Raw genomic sequence first — 22,950 nt, 5'->3', positions numbered from 1 at the left:
ACAGAGAAAAATAAAGACGATGAAGGGAATTACACTTATGGACATAAAATTTGCTGAAACTAAAAAGTAAATTTATTACCTTTTTTTTGTTTACGTCCATATTCTTTCTATGAAAAACAAAAATGATATGTTCAAGTTTGAACAAGAATCCAGAATCAGTATTACATCATATCAATTGTAAAGAATCTCTCCAGAAATTCTCTGTGACTGAGCACTTCCACAGAAGATGACTGACTGTTTCCACCGCTTCCTCCAATCAGAGACAGTGACGCTCACTGCACATGCACAGTTCAGGACGTAAACACTGCCTTGTCTGCCTTCACAGGTTTGAACTAAACCTTGTCTCACTGATTTATCATAAAGTTTGAATTAAAATCAATCCATTTATTTCATGAAGTAATTTTCAACTATTGTGTTTATTTATTTTTACCTTTAACCCTAAATAAAGAAACATATTGTTTATTTGTTGAGTAGTTGAGTTCAAAACTATTTATTTTTTATGATTAAAACTATTTGTTGTTTATTTGTTTATATTCATGTTACTTGTACATAACTGTACACCTCTGTCATGTACGTATTATTTATCTTTTTTCTTTTTTTATCTGATTTATTATTATAGTTCTTGTTTCTATTGTTATCATTGTGTATGAGCTTATATTGATTATTACTATTAACACACACACACACACACACACACACACATACATATGGATGAGTGATTGATATAAGTTATGTAAATGTCACATATTCTCATAAATCTGTCTGAAAAATTAACCCTCAAAGACCCAAACAGCCACTAGTGACACAAACCACCTACTGATCTAAACTGTTTAATACCTGTTAATCCATTAATCCTATCGATCCATGTCAATAATTGGTGTAAAATACAGTTCTTCATCTTTTCATGGTCATCAGATATGACCCATTTGGACATTCAGAGGCTCCGTAGTTACCGTGGAAACACCACCATCTTCTACAACACTGATTCACCAGGAAAACCCATGGTTTTGGATCACTAACAGTGGATGAACACACTTGTTTTCACGTTCAGTTAGAATCTCTTTGCTGAAAAAGTAACTTTTTCTTAATTTTTCTTTGTTTTGATATAATTAACTTTGAATTTACTTTAATTTTCATGAACATCTACACGATCAAGTGGATTAAATATAGGAAAATACATGATTTACACCAATAAATGCAAAATACAGAGGATAATATATTTTTTTAAAAAATTTGTTGATAAGTCAGCTAAAAAAGGTAAAAATAGAGAGAAATCCATTTGGGAACTGATACAAAAGTAGAACTGGGTCTTTATGGGTTAAACTTAAATGTGATTATTAATTATAAAAAAGCTTATGCTTCATAAAGTGATTCATAATATTTATTTTAAAATATTTTTAGACACACTCAACATTAACGGTCTGAAAATGAGCTTTTCTTGTGCAAATGTGTTTGGACTTTTTGGTCCGTTTAATGTCACTGTTGTACATTGATTAATAAATGTATAATGATCAGTAAAAGAAATAGAGTGGGTTTTGTAATCTTTCAAGTTTTCATTATTTTCCTCATTTTCTTCATTGTTTTCTTAATTTTTTTCATGGTTTTTATTTCCTTCATTATTTCCATCATTTCTTTATTTCCTGTGTTCAAACCCAGATCTGAGGTTCATCTCCTGCATCGTCCAGCAGGTGTCGCCGTTGCTCCTCCCTCCTCCTCCAGACTGACCCCGACCTTTAACCCCAGGTGCACTAGGACCCGGCAGGATCCTCTCAGGACGCATTCAAAGGCAGCTCGTAAACTCTATCAGCGAAGAATAAGAGGTGACAAAAATAAAATATTTTCAGTCTGTGTTTAATCACTTAAGTCAAGAGAGAAAAATGATTCACATCAATATGATTTTGTCATCAGTTTATTACATTTATAAGTAACACGTTTTTATTCAGTTGTTTCTTCATGCTTTTAGCAATTTCCTACTTTTATACAAATTTTAAATGACTTTTTTTGTTGTGCTGTTTATTTTTCCTCCTTGGCGAATTATTCTGTTCTTTTAATTTTTTAACCTGCTTTTTTTTTGTTGTTTTTTTCCCTCAAATTGTCTTCATTTTCTTGCCATGCTTAGTGATTTTCTTCAGTTTTGTTTATATTCTTACAGATATCCTTCAGTTTTGCTCATTTCTATACACTTCACTGTTCATTTTGTTTTAAATTGTGAAACTTAAGACACTAAACTTATGCAAACTATGGATCCTTCAGTTAAAACGGATCAATTCATTTACATTTTTAATATAAATCATATAATGTGGCTTAGATTTTCCGTCCGTCTCAAAAGTGTTTGTTTTTCCGACGGTGTTTAAACGCTCCGTCGCCGCCTCGTGTGTCCCGGTCCCGCCCTGAGGTTCAGTCAGTCTGCGCGAGCGGCACCGGCGGAGCCCGAGCCCGACCCGGATCAGACAGACAGATTTATTATTATTATTATTATTATTATTATTATTATTATTATTATTATTATTATTATTATTATTATTATTATAGTTGTTGTTATTTTATTAATTTAATTCTTTGGACATTTTTAAAATTATTTATATTTTATTTTCTGAGTCCTGGTTCTGGTTCTGGTCCTGGTCCCGCTCCGGGTCCTGGTCTCCTCAGTCCTGATGGCTGCTAACCGGGTGGGGCGGCGGGTGAACCGGCTGTGCGGGAGTCCATCCCCGGGCCGGGCCGGGTCCAGGTCCGGGTCCGGGTCCGGGGTGCGTGATCCGGCTCAGGTCCTGCAGCGGCGCCAGGCCCGGGTCACCGTCAAATACAACCGGAAGGAGCTGCAGAGGAGGCTGGACGTGGAGAAGTGGATCGACTGTGGACTGGACCAGCTGTACCGGGACCGGGTGAGTCCAGAACCAGCAGAACCTGCACATGTGGACCAGTCGAACCATTTCATGAGAGAAAGATCCGATCTGATTCTGTTCAGGATTAAAACGGTTTCAGTTTAGTTTAGTTGAACTCAAAATCAGTTTGATCCATGAAATAAAAGTAAAGGATCCATGTCCTGGATCTGGAACCTGATCTGGATCTGGAACATGACCTGGATCTGGAACCTGATCTGGATCTGGAACATGACCTGGATCTGGATCTGGATCTGCATCTGGAACCTGATCTGAATTGACATCCAGATATGTAATTCAATCTTTTTGTGTGGCTGGATCTGCATCTGGATCTGGATCTAGATCTGCATCTGGATCTAGATCTGGACCTGGATCTGGATCAGGTTAAACCCATGAATAAATTGATCCGGTGGAGCTGAAGTTCCCCTTTAAAGGTGAACTACGTATCGTTCCTTGACCTTTGACCTTCCACTGTGGCGGCGTTTGTGTTTTTGGGCGTCGCCTTCAGAACCTGAACATCCAGACTGGTGTTGGGGTCTGGATGCTCTTCTGCTGAACACGGCGTCGTTTCAGATGCATCAGAAGAACCAGACCCTTCCAGCCAATCACAGCCTCGTGTGGCCTGTGAGGGCGGAGCCACATGAACAGGAGATGTGGCAGGCTGGTTCTGGTCTTCGGTTCTTTGGCGTGTGCAGTTCTGTCTGAGACTAAATCCGGGTCTTTGTAAAGTTCTGGATTTGTTTCATATGTTTATTGTGCTGATGAAACCAGACGTCGGTTCTTCTTCGTGGATTCCCGTCGGCGTGACGACGGCGTCTGGACGATGGAGCCTGGTGAACATCAGATAGAACGGTTCAGACAGAGGAACCTCTACACCGTCTAGTTTCCATGTTTTTGCCACCGTAGTTCTTCTAAGACGCCACCGCCCACACCCTGAGAAGGAGGAGTCGTAACAGGCGGGCAGAGGTGTTGCCATGGAAACGGTACGCAGCCTCATCTCAGTACATTGGTCTGGACCGGCGGGTTTTCAGAACATCGTAGACCGGGTCGAAGGGTTTAAGATGTGATACATGATCCCAGTCGGTTCCACACAGTGAACGGATTTAGATATGGACCCGGACCTGGATCTGAATCTGCATCTGGAGTCCAATTTGGATCCAGATCTGGATCTAGATGTGGACTTGGATCTCAGTCTATATCTGGATTTGGATCTAGACCTGGACTTAGACTAAGATTTGTATTTGGACTGGGATCTGGATCTAGACCTGAATCAGGACCTGGTTCCCTACATCCAGTCTCAGATCAGTCCTCAGTAAATCCAGATCCTGGTGGTCCAGTTCCTCCTGGTGCATTCTGGGACACGTGGTCCTCAGGGCGTCGATGCTGCGTTTAAAGGTCAGACGTGCATTAAGTCAAACACGATGTGACAGTCGGACCCGGGGGTGGTCTAAGCGTTGCCACGGAGACGGCAGGCCAGGACTCGGTCTTCAGGACCTGGATCCAGATCGTTGTAATGAGGGAAACGACCAATCAGAGGCCGCGGTCACATGGTTATGTCTGTTTGATCTGATCTTACCAATGAAAGGATTCAATCTGAGATCAATAAACACAGAAAATCAGTCAATTAATGAAAACTGAGCCTTTAGACTCTTTGATAATACTCAATAACCCCTGAAAAATCCTATAAAAATACTGCACGTACTTTGACAGATTAAGAACAAAAACCTTCCTGTTAGTGTTGAATGGTTTTTCTTAATTATTCCAGACGCTTGTTTGTCTTTAAAACATGTAAAATAGAATTAATGAAGAGTTTCTGTTTTTTGGAGTCATTTTCTGAGATTTAAAAAAATATTAAAATACTTAAAGATTATATATAAAATGATTTAAATGAAACATAATTAGGGAATATAATATAATTTAGATTTATTTATGTCATTTATCTGTTTATTAATGCTGATATTCAGAGTAATTCAAGTAAAATATACCTTTATCTTCACCGTTTTCTTTTTTCAGCTACAGAGAAAAAAACGTCTGTAAAATAATTATTGTTCTAAACTAAAATGAAATTCAGTAATTCACTCATTCAGTGTTAGTTTTTATAGAGAATGAAAATTAACATCAAAATCCGATTTTAACACAAGTAAAAACCTGAAAAATATTAAAAACATAAAGTGAAATGGGAAGTAAATTGAAAAGAATGAAAAAAAAAAAAACGGAAAGAAAATGAAAAAATGAGATAGAAACAGAAAATAATAAAATGACAAGTAAAAAAAATAAAATATAGTTTTTTATTTCCAAAAAAAAAATGCAATGGAAACATTAAAAGGAAATACAAAACAATACACAAAAAACTAAATAAAATCCACGATCAATACAATTAAATGCAAAAAAAAAATAAATCAAAAATAATAATAATAACGTGTGGGTCACAGATGACATGAGTTCAGTTCCTCCAGAGACTCAGAAACCCCACGTCCTGTGAACACACCAGGGTCAGTAAAGGTCAGACAGGTGTTCCAGGTAAAGGTCACACCCACATGTTAACATACTGACCCCGCCCACTGGCCCCACCTGACCCCACCCGTCTGAGTGTTCAAAGGCTGCAGAGTGGGTTTGATGTCAGAGCCTGAACCTCCGGGGAGGGTGGAGCTACTGGTGATGTATTCAGGAGCAGTCTGTGACGGGTGGGGCGGTGTGGGGGAGGGGCCTGTGACATAGACGTTAATGGAGGAAGAACTGGTCCCCGGTGATAAATAGATAATCAGATCTGAGCACTGTTCACTTCCTGTCCTTCCCATCTGGGCCCGTAAACGACGCTGTGATGGACCATGTGACCAGACCATGTGACCAGACCATGTGACCAGACCATGTGACCCATGTGTGTCCTGACGCCACAGACCAGTCCCAGTGGACGTCCACTTAGGAAAACAGGACGGAAAGGATGCCATTAAAACCTCAAAACAACCAAATAAAAACACAAACGTCACCTGGTCTTAAAGGAAGAGCATGTGTCACGCAGTTATTATGTATTTTATCCTTATTATTTATTATTTTAATATTTTAGATGTAGACCAGGGCAGTCAAACTCATGTTAGTTCAGGGGCCACATGCAGTCTGATAGGATATAAAGTGGGCCGGACCAGTAAAATAATTTAAAGAATAAGATAATAATAACTTTTGAGTGAAAAAACTAAAATTCCGTAATGAAAATGTTTACATCTATGAACTGTACTTAAACATAACATGAACAAATATGAACAACCTGAAAATTCTTATGTAAAATAAGTGCAATATTAACAATATTACGCCTTAGTTTATCACTTATACATGTGAATCACAACTTAGAGATCACAGTGGATCTACAAATACACACAACATTAAATAACAGGGAGAATATTATTAAAAATTCCACATATTTCTCTTAAGACATTTTAGATATTCACATTTTTTGTAAAAGGCTAGTCTGTAAATGTAAATATTCTTGTGTTATGTAACTTTTTTTACACTGAAACAAAGAGAAAAATATACAGTTTTCATTGTTTATAGGTTATTATGATAGTATTCTACTGGTCTGATCATTTTTAGATTGAAATGACCTAAAATGATTTTAACATCCTTTATTGTTAATATCTTCAGTGTAATTTTTGCATTTCACAAATTCATCCCAGGGGCCGGATTGGACCATTTGGCCCCCGGGCCACATGTTTGACACCTGCGATGTAGTGGAATTAGTGTTGGCGTCACTGACCCATCGGTCCACGACGACTTCGTGGTGTTCATGTAAAAACGTCCCCGGGGTCTGAGACCCTTTTAAAGGTTCCAGGTGGATCCATGGTGTCGGGGGTTCTGGTTTATAGGTTTAAATATGGTTTGGCTGAGCATTTTCTGCACACCTTACACTTCATATTATAAAAAGTCATATTATTTTTCACGATTTATTTTAAGTCAGAATTTAAAAGTTGTTCATTTTTGCACAATTTTTAAAATTCTGTTCCATCCACTAAAACCATCCCATAATAAACAGTGTGAAATTCCTACACTAACATCCTTCCACTAAGTGAGTACAAAATACACACTGACACATTTAACATTTGACCTAAAACCAAAAAAAAAAAAAAAATTAACCAATGTTAGTGTTAATTATTGACATATGACAGGAGGAAAAAATAAATATAACTAATCCAGTTTTTATGTAGAGTATATATATAAAAAAAGAAAAGTTATTTGTGTTTTTGCTTCTAAAAACATGGTTTGTTTACATTCCAGACATGACATTTAAAGGGTTAAAAATATGACAGTTATTGATTATTTTTAACTCCACCAAGGAGGTTATGTTTTTGTTGGCATCTGTCTGTGTGTCTGTCTGTCTGTCTGTCTGTGTGTCTGTGTGTCTGTGTGTCTGTCTGTCTGTGTGTCTGTCTGTCTGTGTGTCTGTCTGTCTGTGTGTCTGTGTGTCTGTCTGTCTGTGTGTCTGTCTGTGTGTCTGTCTGTCTGTGTGTCTGTGTGTCTGTCTGTCTGTGTGTCTGTCTGTCTGTCTGTCTGTGTGTCTGTCTGTGTGTCTGTCTGTCTGTGTGTCTGTGTGTCTGTGTGTCTGTCTGTGTGTCTGTCTGTCTGTGTGTCTGTGTGTCTGTCTGTGTGTCTGTGTGTCTGTCTGTCTGTGTGTCTGTGTGTCTGTCTGTGTGTCTGTCTGTGTGTCTGTCTGTCTGTGTGTCTGTCTGTCTGTGTGTCTGTCTGTCTGTCTGTGTGTCTGTGTGTCTGTCTGTCTGTGTGTCTGTCTGTCTGTCTGTCTGTGTGTCTGTGTGTCTGTCTGTCTGTGTGTCTGTGTGTCTGTCTGTCTGTGTGTCTGTGTGTCTGTCTGTCTGTGTGTCTGTCTGTGTGTCTGTCTGTCTGTGTGTCTGTCTGTCTGTCTGTCTGTGTGTCTGTCTGTCTGTGTGTCTGTCTGTCTGTGTGTCTGTCTGTCTGTCTGTGTGTCTGTGTGTCTGTCTGTGTGTCTGTGTGTCTGTCTGTCTGTGTGTCTGTGTGTCTGTCTGTCTGTGTGTCTGTCTGTGTGTCTGTCTGTCTGTCTGTCTGTCTGTCTGTCTGTGTGTCTGTGTGTCTGTCTGTGTGTCTGTGTCTGTCTGTCTGTGTGTCTGTGTGTCTGTCTGTCTGTGTGTCTGTCTGTCTGTCTGTGTGTCTGTGTGTCTGTGTGTCTGTCTGTGTGTCTGTCTGTGTGTCTGTGTGTCTGTCTGTCTGTGTGTCTGTGTGTCTGTCTGTGTGTCTGTCTGTGTGTCTGTGTGTCTGTCTGTCTGTGTGTCCTGTCTGTCTGTGTGTCTGTCTGTGTGTCTGTCTGTCTGTGTGTCTGTCTGTCTGTCTGTGTGTCTGTCTGTCTGTGTGTCTGTCTGTCTGTCTGTGTGTGTGTCTGTCTGTCTGTGTGTCTGTGTGTCTGTCTGTCTGTGTGTCTGTCTGTCTGTGTGTCTGTGTGTCTGTCTGTGTGTCTGTCTGTCTGTGTGTCTGTCTGTCTGTCTGTGTGTGTGTCTGTCTGTCTGTGTGTCTGTGTGTCTGTCTGTCTGTGTGTCTGTCTGTCTGTCTGTCTGTGTGTCTGTCTGTCTGTGTGTCTGTCTGTCTGTCTGTCTGTCTGTGTGTGTGTCTGTCTGTCTGTGTGTCTGTGTGTCTGTCTGTCTGTGTGTCTGTCTGTCTGTGTGTCTGTGTGTCTGTCTGTCTGTGTGTCTGTGTGTCTGTCTGTGTGTCTGTCTGTCTGTCTGTCTGTCTGTCTGTGTGTCTGTCTGTCTGTGTGTCTGTCTGTCTGTGTGTGTGTCTGTCTGTCTGTCTGTCTGTCTGTCTGTCTGTGTGTCTGTCTGTGTGTCTGTCTGTCTGTCTGTGTGTGTGTCTGTCTGTCTGTGTGTCTGTGTGCAAGATAACTCAAAAAGTTATTGACGGATTTGGATGAAAATTTCAGGAAATGTTGATACTGGCACAAGGAACAAATGATTAAATTTTGGTGGTGATCGGGGTGGGGGGTGGGAGGGCCCATGGGGGGCCCCACTGATCGGCCTTGGCAGAGGTCTGTGCTCTCCGAGTGCTTCTAGTTGTTTATGGCTCAAGTTGATGAAATACAAAATAATTTAAAATGTATTTATTTATTTATTTATTTATTATTTATTGTTATTTTTTCCAAGAATTTTTAATTGATTTTGTGTTAGTATCGAACAGCGAAAAGGAACAGTAAAATACAAAATAAATCACTGGTTTCTGTTCAAACAGGAAAGGACAAGGAACAGAAAAGAGAGGAAAAAAAAGGAGGTGACATATTTTCCAAACAGGCTTTTTTTGAAATGGAAAAAGGGGACGGAACATGGAAAGGAGCGTTTAGCTAACTCTGGGGCAAAGCATCTCTTCTCTTTCAGATGAATGTATTTGTACAACGTCCCTGACAAATAAACAATAAACAAAACTAAATAGTCTCTGAAGTAACCCTCAACTCTTCCCCTCCCCTCCCCTCCCCTCCCCTCCCCTCCCCTCCCCTCCCCTCCCCTCCCCTCCCAACAAACCAAAGAAAAATCCAGTTCCATGGTGATAAGAATAAAGACAAGAAAAAATAAACACATAAAAAAGAAATATATAGTTAAAAACAAGCAAACAAGAAGAAAAATAAAATAAATATATATATATATATATATATATATATATATATATATATATATTTTTTTTTTTTTTTTAAGTTTATTGTTTTATGTATTTTTTTGTTTATTGTGTTATGTATGTTTTTAGTTTGTTTTGTGTATGTTTTTAGTTTATTGTTTAATGTATGGTTTTACTTTATTATTTTATGTTCGTTTATAGTTTATTGTTTAATGTATGTTTTTAGTTTATTATTTTATGTATATTTTTACTTTATTATTTTATGTATGTTTTTAGTTTATTGTTTAATGTATGTTTTTAGTTTATTATTTTATGTATGTTTTTACTTTATTATTTTATGTATGTTTTTAGTTTATTGTTTAATGTATGTTTTTTTGTTTATCGTTTTATATATGTTTTTACAGTGGTTGTTTGGCTGAAATGTCTATTTTCACTGACGTCATGGTCCATTCCACAGCCATTATTAACTCAGAAACAGATGCAGAAAAGCATCCGAGTTAAAGTGTGATTTAATAAATACTGGACTAGATCCACAACAGGAGGGTCTGGAGTCTGGAGACCGGGTTAAAGTCTGAACCAGGTTTCTATGGTAACAAATGATGGAGTAATGAGGCTCTGAAGTGGGCGGGGTTTGGGTGTTTTCACCTCATCTTCCATTGGATATAATTTAATTTTTAGTGAAATTTGTGCAGAAGAAGAAGAAGGATGTGATGATGATGACGATGGTTGAACAAAGGAGACAGAACAGAAGGAGCAGACAGATGTGAGGAGGAAGAGGAGGAGGAAGAGGAGGAGGAAGAGGAGGAGGAAGAGGAGGCCATTAGGCGTATTGATTGATGAAGACGTCGTATTGTGAGGGGGAGGGGTTTAACATGGGGGAGGGGTTTATGGGTGACGCTAAATGTCCATATGTCGACACACAACACTGTTTACATCACGATGAGACGTTTAAGTGCATATGGAATTTACAGTTTTACAGATTTTATGGAAATTTGTTTTTAAAGACAGAACTCACAAACTGACAAAACCAACAAAAAACCAAACAAGCAACAAACTATTATTATTAGTAGTAGTAATAGTCATAGTACATAGTAGTAGTAGTAGTGGTGGTGGTATTACTAGTAGTATTTTTGTTGTATTCGTTCCCTCAGTTATCAATGGGATTTTCTTCCTGGTTAAATAAAGGTTAAATAAAAATAAAATAAATAAAATATCTCTGTTACATTTTAATTAAACCTGTTGTTTTAATACTGTTTAATGAGTTGTTTGTTGTGTTGTTTATCAGTCATTTAGTCTGTTCACTTTTACATTTACAAATAAACCTATGGATAAATTATTCATTTTTATTTAATATGATAATGATGATGATAATAATAATAATAATAATAATAATAATAATAATAATAATAATAATAATAATAATAGTGATCTGTTCTTTTTGTTCTTAGATCATTATTCGTCATTCACTTTAAATATTTTATCAACAACAAAATGTCCTTTTAGTTTTTGCTTACCGATATGGACTGGTTCTGGTTTTTATCAAGATGGAGATGATGATGATGATGATGATGATGATGTGGTCTTCTGTCGTCCAGGAGGAGGAGATGCCAGAGGAGGTCAACATCGACGACCTTCTGGACCTGAAGACGGACGAGGAGAGACGACAGAAGCTGCAGGTAAACATACACCTGTAGACCACATCCACACCGACCTGGACCTGGAACTGGACCTGGACCTGGACCTGGACCTAGACCTGGACCTGGTTCTGGATCAGAGTTGATTGGAGTTGTGGGTCTGGTTTTCCTGGCATCGTTGTGTTCACGTATAAATGTCGGAAACTGACATCGATCTGTAACTGACAAACTGAAAATCAGACGTGTATTTCAACATAAAACGGTTTGAAGCAGCTAACGTTAGCGCTCAGACATTTCCCAGCAGGCTTTGCTGTCTGATAATATCATGTAAAAAATGTAACACACTTACATCTTTCCAACTGTATCATGTAACACTGTGGTCAAACCAGCCGCTAGTGTTTTTCATATGCACTATTTATCTGATAATCATGGGGAAGTAAGTAGGCTAAAATAGTTTTAAGGCTTTTTTTTAACATGAAATAAAATCTTTTTCCTCCATAAGTATTTCACAGATCTGGTATTTTTGGTATTAGTACTTCATATACTATTAGCACAAACACTATGAACTACTTTTACTGCGTACTTTTGCAGTAATCATACTCCAAAATCCCTTCCAGGCTACAAAAGTGTTTTTGTCTGAAATAACATTAAAGACTAAATTTAATGATGAATAAATTAATTTTTTCCCCTCAAAAAAAAAAAAAAAAAAAGAAAAATAACAACTGAAAAAATTGGTGTTTGAATGTTACGTTGCCATATTGTTTTGAATATTTTTGAAATTTTAACTGTGAGCTTGGTGGAGGTCAATCTAAGGAAAAAAATACTTCACATAAGAAGGAGAATTCTGCAGCAAATACTTGTTTTATTAGCATAAGGATCATTTTTATATTTTTTTACATTAATGTAGCAATTTTGTGTTTGTATACAGTATTGTTTTGTTACCAACAGACATTAGAAAAAAGGTTACTTAAAAATGATTCATTGCATATTAAAGGGAGTTTTATCTAGGAAAAAAAAAAATATTTTTTTTCAATAAGTACCTCATGAATCCTGTATATTTGGAAGTATAATATCGCCCACATCGACATAGATTCAGATTCATTTCCTGGAGAATTCACCTTAAAATAACTTGGGTTAGTGTTTCTGTGTCGACATGGACGATATGGACCGGCTCTGGTTCTGGTTCTTATCGACACAGTGATGATGATGATGATGTTTTTCTTCTGAGGATCACACGTCTACATCTGCATCTAAACGTTCCATCACTGACCCTTAGAACAGTGTCTTTGGTTCTGGTTCTACATTTGAAACACAAAGACCCGGTTTAAAACTAGACCTGGACCTGGTTCTGTCCAGTCTGTCTCATGGATCTTCTTCTTCTTGTGTTTCCAGGAGATCCTTCAGTCCTCCACCAACACCACAGAGGTAAGAATGCCGCCGGCGCTGCCCAGACCCGTTCAGATGTAAACCGAATAAGCGGCGGCGGCGGCGCTTCATCGTGTTCTGAGCCTCGCTGACTCTGGTTTGTTTCTGTTGGAACAGATTCAGCTGCTGAAGCGAAGCAGAGAATGGAGGCATGTAAACACTTGGATGTGTTTACCGACTCTTCTTCTCTGTGTTTATTCAGCCTGCAGCGCTGTTCTGTCAGAGGTCAAAGGTCACCATCAGATGGGACATGAAGCAGATGTTCCGTCTGAAACCGTCTCCAAACGTTCTTTTTATTATTGGCAGCGTCTCAGGCGTGTTTTCATCACATGTTCATGTCACAGTGATGATGAAACCAGGATTTATCTGTTTGTATTTTTATCATTTTATTAACCCTTAAAGGCCCAGTGTTAATAGTACATAAAATGACCAACAAAAAAAATAAAATTAAAGATGTAAGCAGCATTGGGCGGGACCTCGCACCGCATGTCCCGCCTTCCGAGACTGTCGACACCTCAGCTCCACTCACACCTCTCCGTCCTGACACCAGCTCCCACCCTTTTGTGTCTGTCCTCGTTTCATCCCTTCAGAACACCAGCGACCCTCTACTGAAACCACCGTCACCTTTTCATGAGGGTTTTATTTTGAAAAACCTTACTGTGTGTGTGAGTGTGTGTGAGACAAAATCACTTTGAATGATGAATTGAAATCATATGAATAATTGAACATAAAACTCATGATTTACCACATGATCTGTACAATTTTTGTTAATTGAAAATTATTCTTTCTCACAGACACACACATGCACACGCAATAGTTTTTCAAAATAAAACCCTTAAAATGTGGTAAATCACGAGTTTTATGCTCTATTATTCATACAATTTCAATTCATTATTCAAACTGATTTTGTCTCACACACACACACACACACTCAGACACGCACATGCACACAGTAGGGTTTTCCAAAATAAAAGCCCTATTAAAAATAACAAATGATGAGTATTAAATAACTTCTTTTCATTTTTCTGTCCAAACGCTCGACTCTTTGTACAATTTTTCTTCATTGAAAATTATTCTTTCTCACAAACAGTCGAGCGTTTGGTCAGAAAAATAAAGAGGTTATTTAATTCTCATCATTTGTTATTTTTACTAGGGCTTTTATTTTGAAAAAAAAAAAAAAAAACGTACTGTGTGTACTCCTTCCTCTGTGTGCAAATTGTCACATACCCACAATGAAATGCACCAAACCTCTATTAATAAAAGCAAAAAATGACTGAAATGAAGTTAAAAAAAAAAAAAGAATAAAATAAGCAAGAAAATGAACAAAAACAGCCACAATCATCAATAAAAATGAACGAAATGTATAAAAAGTTGACAAAAATAAGCAACGACAACGTTTCCAAATAAACCAAACTAAATGCGTAGGTGAGTGTTTGAGGTGTGATACTCGGTTCTGCCTGCAGGGGTCGCTCACCTGTCGTCTGTTCTCCTGCAGGGGTCGCTCACCTGTCGTCTGTTCTCCTGCAGGGGTCGCTCACCTGTCGTCTGTTCTCCTGCAGGGGTCGCTCACCTGTCGTCTGTTCTCCTGCAGGGGTCGCTCACCTGTCGTCTGTTCTCCTGCAGGGGTCGCTCACCTGTCGTCTGTTCTCCTGCAGGGGTCGCTCACCCGTCGTCTGTTCTCCTGCAGGGGTCGCTCACCCGTCGTCTGTTCTCCTGTAGGGGTCGCTCACCCGTCGTCTGTTCTCCTGCAGGGGTCGCTCACCCGTCGTCTGTTCTCCTGCAGGGGTCGCTCACCCGTCGTCTGTTCTCCTGCAGGGGTCGCTCACCCGTCGTCTGTTCTCCTGCAGGGGTCGCTCACCCGTCGTCTGTTCTCCTGCAGGGGTCGCTCACCCGTCGTCTGTTCTCCTGCAGGGGTCGCTCACCCGTCGTCTGTTCTCCTGCAGGGGTCGCTCACCCGTCGTCTGTTCTCCTGCAGGGGTCGCTCACCCGTCGTCTGTTCTCCTGCAGGGGTCGCTCACCCGTCGTCTGTTCTCCTGCAGGGGTCGCTCACCCGTCGTCTGTTCTCCTGCAGGGGTCGCTCACCCGTCGTCTGTTCTCCTGCAGGGTCGCTCACCCGTCGTCTGTTCTCCTGCAGGGGTCGCTCACCCGTCGTCTGTTCTCCTGCAGGGGTCGCTCACCCGTCGTCTGTTCTCCTGCAGGGGTCGCTCACCTGTCGTCTGTTCTCCTGCAGGTGTTCATCAGCGAGCTCCTTTCGAAGCTTCAGGGTTTACAGAAGCAGGAGGATCTGCACAACGACGGCATCAGCCTCCCACAGCTCCACGCCTGCCCCGCCCGCCCCGAACTGGCCGACTGACGCCACAAACGCACCCGCCGAGGCTAAGCTCCTCCCACCGCCTTCCCAAACAGACATGAAAACAAACACTGAACATCTGCATCCACAAGCTCCACACGAGAGACGCTGACGAGGAAAACAAACACACCTGCCACATCACCACAAGGAGCTGAAAAACCATGTTCTGTGTACTTTGAGCTCAGTTTGGGTCACCACCACCAACACCACTGTCCTCTGCTGCGACCTGGTCCACGATGTTCATCACCTGGACGTGAACTGTGTCCGTCAGGCTTTTTACGACTTTTATTTTATTTTTAAAACTGCCTGATTTTACCTGAAACTCTTTAGCTTATAAATTTTCCAAAAACAGTGGAAAACACGGATTTTTATGTTAAAATAACGATTAAAAATAACTAAATCCCAGTAAAAATATTTGAAAAGTCTTATTTGTCTGGTGTTGAAATTCAATTCAGATCTGTTCAAATCTGCGAATCATTCGTTCTTTTCATATTCAGTTGAAAATCCACAATCAGAAAATGAAAAAATGACTCGTTATTTAATTATTTATGTACAAATAAAAAAACAAGTTGTTTTTCATTCTTTCAATTGTACGAACTAATTAAAAATTGGAAATAATCAAATGGACCAAATGTGGGGTTTCATGTCGACATTTTTGATATTTGATTTGGTTTGACCCGGAGGGTAATGAAACGAAAAACAAACTAAAATAATCTGAGTTTTTGTGTAAGTGTAAAGTGTGTTTAATATACTCACCTGGACACCGGAGGGTTAAAGTGTGTTTAATATACTCACCTGGACACCAGAGGGTTAAAGTGTGTTTAATATACTCACCTGGACACCCGAGGGTTAAAGTGTGTTTAATATACTCACCTGGACACCCGAGGGTTAAAGTGTGTTTAATATACTCACCTGGACACCGGAGGGTTAAAGTGTGTTTAATATACTCACCTGGACACCCGAGGGTTAAAGTGTGTTTAATATACTCACCTGGACACCCGAGGGTTAAAGTGTGTTTAATATACTCACCTGGACACCGGAGGGTTAAAGTGTGTTTAATATACTCACCTGGACAGCAGAGGGTTAAAGTGTGTTTAATATACTCACCTGGACACCGGAGGGTTAAAGTGTGTTTAATATACTCACCTGGACAGCGGAGGGTTAAAGTGTGTTTAATATACTCACCTGGACAGCAGAGGGTTAAAGTGTGTTTAATATACTCACCTGGACACCGGAGGGTTAAAGTGTGTTTAATATACTCACCTGGACACCGGAGGGTTAAAGTGTGTTTAATATACTCACCTGGACACCGGAGGGTTAAAGTGTGTTTAATATACTCACCTGGACACCGGAGGGTTAAAGTGTGTTTAATATACTCACCTGGACACCAGAGGGTTAAAGTGTGTTTAATATACTCACCTGGACACCCGAGGGTTAAAGTGTGTTTAATATACTCACCTGGACACCAGAGGGTTAAAGTGTGTTTAATATACTCACCTGGACACCCGAGGGTTAAAGTGTGTTTAATATACTCACCTGGACACCCGAGGGTTAAAGTGTGTTTAATATACTCACCTGGACACCGGAGGGTTAAAGTGTGTTTAATATACTCACCTGGACAGCAGAGGGTTAAAGTGTGTTTAATATACTCACCTGGACACCGGAGGGTTAAAGTGTGTTTAATATACTCACCTGGACACCGGAGGGTTAAAGTGTGTTTAATATACTCACCTGGACAGCAGAGGGTTAAAGTGTGTTTAATATACTCACCTGGACAGCAGAGGGTTAAAGTGTGTTTAATATACTCACCTGGACACCGGAGGGTTAAAGTGTGTTTAATATACTCACCTGGACACCGGAGGGTTAAAGTGTGTTTAATATACTCACCTGGACACCGGAGGGTTAAAGTGTGTTTAATATACTCACCTGGACAGCAGAGGGTTAAAGTGTGTTTAATATACTCACCTGGACAGCAGAGGGTTAAAGTGTGTTTAATATACTCACCTGGACAGCAGAGGGTTAAAGTGTGTTTAATATACTCACCTGGACAGCAGAGGGTTAAAGTGTGTTTAATATACTCACCTGGACACCGGAGGGTTAAAGTGTGTTTAATATACTCACCTGGACAGCAGAGGGTTAAAGTGTGTATAATATACTCACCTGGACACCGGAGGGTTAAAGTGTGTTTAATATACTCACCTGGACACCGGAGGGTTAAAGTGTGTTTAATATACTCACCTGGACACCAGAGGGTTAAAGTGTGTTTAATATACTCACCTGGACACCAGAGGGTTAAAGTGTGTTTAATATACTCACCTGGACACCCGAGGGTTAAAGTGTGTTTAATATACTCACCTGGACACCCGAGGGTTAAAGTGTGTTTAATATACTCACCTGGACACCGGAGGGTTAAAGTGTGTTTAATATACTCACCTGGACACCCGAGGGTTAAAGTGTGTTTAATATACTCACCTGGACACCCGAGGGTTAAAGTGTGTTTAATATACTCACCTGGACACCGGAGGGTTAAAGTGTGTTTAATATACTCACCTGGACAGCAGAGGGTTAAAGTGTGTTTAATATACTCACCTGGACACCGGAGGGTTAAAGTGTGTTTAATATACTCACCTGGACACCGGAGGGTTAAAGTGTGTTTAATATACTCACCTGGACAGCAGAGGGTTAAAGTGTGTTTAATATACTCACCTGGACACCGGAGGGTTAAAGTGTGTTTAATATACTCACCTGGACACCGGAGGGTTAAAGTGTGTTTAATATACTCACCTGGACACCGGAGGGTTAAAGTGTGTTTAATATACTCACCTGGACACCGGAGGGTTAAAGTGTGTTTAATATACTCACCTGGACACCAGAGGGTTAAAGTGTGTTTAATATACTCACCTGGACACCCGAGGGTTAAAGTGTGTTTAATATACTCACCTGGACACCAGAGGGTTAAAGTGTGTTTAATATACTCACCTGGACACCCGAGGGTTAAAGTGTGTTTAATATACTCACCTGGACACCCGAGGGTTAAAGTGTGTTTAATATACTCACCTGGACACCGGAGGGTTAAAGTGTGTTTAATATACTCACCTGGACAGCAGAGGGTTAAAGTGTGTTTAATATACTCACCTGGACACCGGAGGGTTAAAGTGTGTTTAATATACTCACCTGGACACCGGAGGGTTAAAGTGTGTTTAATATACTCACCTGGACAGCAGAGGGTTAAAGTGTGTTTAATATACTCACCTGGACAGCAGAGGGTTAAAGTGTGTTTAATATACTCACCTGGACACCGGAGGGTTAAAGTGTGTTTAATATACTCACCTGGACACCGGAGGGTTAAAGTGTGTTTAATATACTCACCTGGACACCGGAGGGTTAAAGTGTGTTTAATATACTCACCTGGACAGCAGAGGGTTAAAGTGTGTTTAATATACTCACCTGGACAGCAGAGGGTTAAAGTGTGTTTAATATACTCACCTGGACAGCAGAGGGTTAAAGTGTGTTTAATATACTCACCTGGACAGCAGAGGGTTAAAGTGTGTTTAATATACTCACCTGGACACCGGAGGGTTAAAGTGTGTTTAATATACTCACCTGGACAGCAGAGGGTTAAAGTGTGTATAATATACTCACCTGGACACCGGAGGGTTAAAGTGTGTTTAATATACTCACCTGGACACCGGAGGGTTTAAAGTGTGTTTAATATACTCACCTGGACACCAGAGGGTTAAGTGTGTTTAATATACTCACCTGGACACCAGAGGGTTAAAGTGTGTTTAATATACTCACCTGGACACCCGAGGGTTAAGTGTGTTTAATATACTCACCTGGACACCCGAGGGTTAAAGTGTGTTTAATATACTCACCTGGACACCGGAGGGTTAAAGTGTGTTTAATATACTCACCTGGACAGCAGAGGGTTAAAGTGTGTTTAATATACTCACCTGGACACCAGAGGGTTAAAGTGTGTTTAATATACTCACCTGGACACCGGAGGGTTAAGTGTGTTTAATATACTCACCTGGACAGCAGAGGGTTAAAGTGTGTTTAATATACTCACCTGGACAGCAGAGGGTTAAAGTGTGTTTAATATACTCACCTGGACACCGGAGGGTTAAAGTGTGTTTAATATACTCACCTGGACACCGGAGGGTTAAAGTGTGTTTAATATACTCACCTGGACACCGGAGGGTTAAAGTGTGTTTAATATACTCACCTGGACAGCAGAGGGTTAAAGTGTGTTTAATATACTCACCTGGACAGCAGAGGGTTAAAGTGTGTTTAATATACTCACCTGGACAGCAGAGGGTTAAAGTGTGTTTAATATACTCACCTGGACACCGGAGGGTTAAAGTGTGTTTAATATACTCACCTGGACAGCAGAGGGTTAAAGTGTGTATAATATACTCACCTGGACACCGGAGGGTTAAAGTGTGTTTAATATACTCACCTGGACACCAGAGGGTTAAAGTGTGTTTAATATACTCACCTGGACACCAGAGGGTTAAAGTGTGTTTAATATACTCACCTGGACACCAGAGGGTTAAAGTGTGTTTAATATACTCACCTGGACACCGGAGGGTTAAAGTGTGTTTAATATACTCACCTGGACACCAGAGGGTTAAAGTGTGTTTAATATACTCACCTGGACACCAGAGGGTTAAAGTGTGTTTAATATACTCACCTGGACACCGGAGGGTTAAAGTGTGTTTAATATACTCACCTGGACACCAGAGGGTTAAAGTGTGTTTAATATACTCACCTGGACACCAGAGGGTTAAAGTGTGTTTAATATACTCACCTGGACACCCGAGGGTTAAAGTGTGTTTAATATACTCACCTGGACACCCAAGGGTTAAAGTGTGTTTAATATACTCACCTGGACACCGGAGGGTTAAAGTGTGTTTAATATACTCACCTGGACAGCAGAGGGTTAAAGTGTGTTTAATATACTCACCTGGACACCGGAGGGTTAAAGTGTGTTTAATATACTCACCTGGACAGCGGAGGGTTAAAGTGTGTTTAATATACTCACCTGGACAGCAGAGGGTTAAAGTGTGTTTAATATACTCACCTGGACAGCAGAGGGTTAAAGTGTGTTTAATATACTCACCTGGACACCGGAGGGTTAAAGTGTGTTTAATATACTCACCTGGACACCGGAGGGTTAAAGTGTGTTTAATATACTCACCTGGACACCAGAGGGTTAAAGTGTGTTTAATATACTCACCTGGACAGCAGAGGGTTAAAGTGTGTTTAATATACTCACCTGGACACCGGAGGGTTAAAGTGTGTTTAATATACTCACCTGGACAGCAGAGGGTTAAAGTGTGTTTAATATACTCACCTGGACAGCAGAGGGTTAAAGTGTGTTTAATATACTCACCTGGACAGCAGAGGGTTAAAGTGTGTTTAATATACTCACCTGGACAGCAGAGGGTTAAAGTGTGTTTAATATACTCACCTGGACAGCAGAGGGTTAAAGTGTGTTTAATATACTCACCTGGACACCGGAGGGTTAAAGTGTGTTTAATATACTCACCTGGACACCGGAGGGTTAAAGTGTGTTTAATATACTCACCTGGACAGCAGAGGGTTAAAGTGTGTTTAATATACTCACCTGGACAGCAGAGGGTTAAAGTGTGTTTAATATACTCACCTGGACAGCAGAGGGTTAAAGTGTGTTTAATATACTCACCTGGACACCGGAGGGTTAAAGTGTGTTTAATATACTCACCTGGACACCGGAGGGTTAAAGTGTGTTTAATATACTCACCTGGACACCAGAGGGTTAAAGTGTGTTTAATATACTCACCTGGACACCGGAGGGTTAAAGTGTGTTTAATATACTCACCTGGACACCAGAGGGTTTAGTCAGGATCCCATTCACCCATTTTTCATCAGAAGCAGACAGTAGGTTAGCTCTGAGCTTGTTAATGAATGAATAATGGGTCAATAATGTAAAAGCGCTTTGGGTGTCTAGAAAAGCACTACATAAATCCAGTCCATTATTATTATTATTATTATTATTATTATTATTAATGCTACATGAAAGGTTGTTGTTAAAAATACATTGAAGTTGTGCTTCTGCGGCGACAGCCCTGACCTCTGCTGCCCAAGGGGACCTTGTCCTGCCCCAGCCAAACACTTTGTTCGTTATTCGATTATCTGGCATGTTAATGATTTGATTCCATAATCGAACCATTTCACATTTTCTCTGAACTGCACCAGGAACCCAACCCATGTCACCCTGCGCTGCCAAAACTGGGACAAACTTATGAACCCCAAGAAAGCAGCAGATGGCTCTGTTTTCAACAGCGTCTAAAACTGGACATTGTTTGCCGCCCGCACCTGCAGCATAGTTTAGGACAGGACACACACACACACACACACACACACACACACACATCATACAGCTGTGAGTATGTTCCAAACCCAGGTCTTTCCAGACTTTCAGCTTGTTTATGACAGAACCCAGGGCTGAAGCAGCGAACATTTGAATTCCAAACTCCACATTCATGAATTCATCAAACGTGAATCCCAAGTACTTCTACTGACAGGTGTGTTCTACACTGAAAACACCAAATGACATAACCCTTGTGCTTCATGGGAAACGTTTTTTCCTAAAATGCATGATTTGATTTACGATAAGTCTCCATCTCCAACACCAGTTTTGTCCCACATTTAACACTGTCTGGAAGTCCTCCTCAGTTTCAGCCAGCAGAACATCATCTGCATGAAGCAGAATGCCCACAGTGACATTGTCCAGACGTACACCCAAGTTCAGATGTTTAAGTTCAAGAGCCAAGTCATTATTGAACAGAGAAAACAGGCTTGGCGACAGGACGTCCCCTTGTTTTACACCAGCAGGTATGCGGAACCACCCAGTCTGCCAATCATTCACTTGAACACAACCCACAGCCTTCACACAGGGATTCTAATGTTCCAAACAATCTGCCATGAACCCCAGTTTGAAGAGGCTTCAGATACAGCAGGTCTCTGTTCACCCAGCCAAAGGCCTTTTGAAGTCCACAAAACAAACAAGAGTGGTATTTCCCACCTGATGAGGATGATCAATAACTAAACTTTCTGATCCAGTCGTGTGATTTGTTCTGATTTTTACGATGAGTTTCTGTAAAAAACCTGATTGAATGAGTCCAGGTTCAGGATGAAGTCCATGAACAGCACGTACGTTTGTGTGTCTGTGCATTTGTGTGTTTGTGTGTTGGTGCATTTGTGTGTTTGTGTGTCAGCACTGGGCTGTTGTGCATCACTTTCGAACACAGACTAAACTCCGTCTGTTTGGATCCTTTATCTTTAACGGCTGAAACACTGGACGTTTCTTCTTTGTTTTTCTGGTTTTATTATTTTTCATTTGTGACTTTTAATAAATCTTTGCCTTCCACTCAGATTCTCCTGTCCAGTCACGAACAGTTCTCATGTTTTATTGTTGTTCTGGTTTAGTTTTAATTATCATTTTAGTTTAATCTTTATTTAGTTTGAAGAAGAAGTGAGTGGTTTTAGTTGAGTTTAGTCCATTTTAAGACTATTTTTAATACTTTCTAAAATGTGCTTATTTAATGACAATATTTATATTGATTCAACCTATAACTAGTTTAACTAATATTATTCTCTGCATTTTCCATTTTTCAGTGTAAATCATGTAGGTATTCATAAAGTTAAAGTAAATTCAAAGGTTATTTTATCAAACGCAGAAAACTAAAGAAAAAGTGACTTTTTCAGTCCAACATGTCATTAACTGAATGCAATTTATTACTTTATTTGTTTTTGTTAATTTTTTTTTGTCTCATTATATTCTTTCTTCATTTTCATTCAGTTTGTGTCTTATTTTGTTCTTGATGCTTTTTTTTTTTTTTTTTCATTTTTACTCATTTTGCAAATTCTATTGATTATTTTGCCTGTTTTTGTTTATTTTTGTCCATGCTATTATTTTGTAAATTTTCTTATTAATTTTAGGTCATTTAACTATTCTATTTATTGCTCATTGTGTTGCTGATTTTATTGTTTCTTCAAT

The 22,950-nt window shown here is 39.9% G+C and overlaps 1 protein-coding gene across 1 annotated transcript; it reads left to right on the top strand.

Moving 5' to 3' along the window:
- The first annotated feature begins 251 nt into the window (after positions 1–251).
- Positions 252–15,331, top strand: LOC115431051 (protein phosphatase 1 regulatory subunit 14A-like). The gene is made up of 6 exons (XM_030151299.1): positions 252–325; positions 1,657–1,820; positions 2,599–2,882; positions 11,093–11,173; positions 12,524–12,556; positions 14,787–15,331. Exons 1-6 carry the CDS (start codon positions 282–284, stop codon positions 14,907–14,909), a joined length of 729 nt encoding a protein of 242 aa, XP_030007159.1. The 5' UTR covers positions 252–281; the 3' UTR covers positions 14,910–15,331.
- Positions 15,332–22,950: the final 7,619 nt, after the last annotated feature.

The sequence above is a fragment of the Sphaeramia orbicularis genome, chromosome 13 (assembly GCF_902148855.1).
Source record: "Sphaeramia orbicularis chromosome 13, fSphaOr1.1, whole genome shotgun sequence".
Taxonomy (NCBI): Eukaryota; Metazoa; Chordata; class Actinopteri; order Kurtiformes; family Apogonidae; genus Sphaeramia; species Sphaeramia orbicularis.
The sequence above is the reverse complement of the archived record's forward strand: the minus strand, read 5'-3'. Positions and strand labels throughout refer to the sequence as shown.

Bases quoted from the DNA above. Each gene is read 5' to 3' on its own strand.
- LOC115431051 (XM_030151299.1), top strand. From the start codon at position 282: ATGCACAGTTCAGGACGTAAACACTGCCTTGTCTGCCTTCACAG. The intron at 11,174-12,523 runs GTAAACATACAC...TTGTGTTTCCAG, and splicing joins AGAGACGACAGAAGCTGCAG to GAGATCCTTCAGTCCTCCAC. The intron at 12,557-14,786 runs GTAAGAATGCCG...GTTCTCCTGCAG, and splicing joins CCTCCACCAACACCACAGAG to GTGTTCATCAGCGAGCTCCT.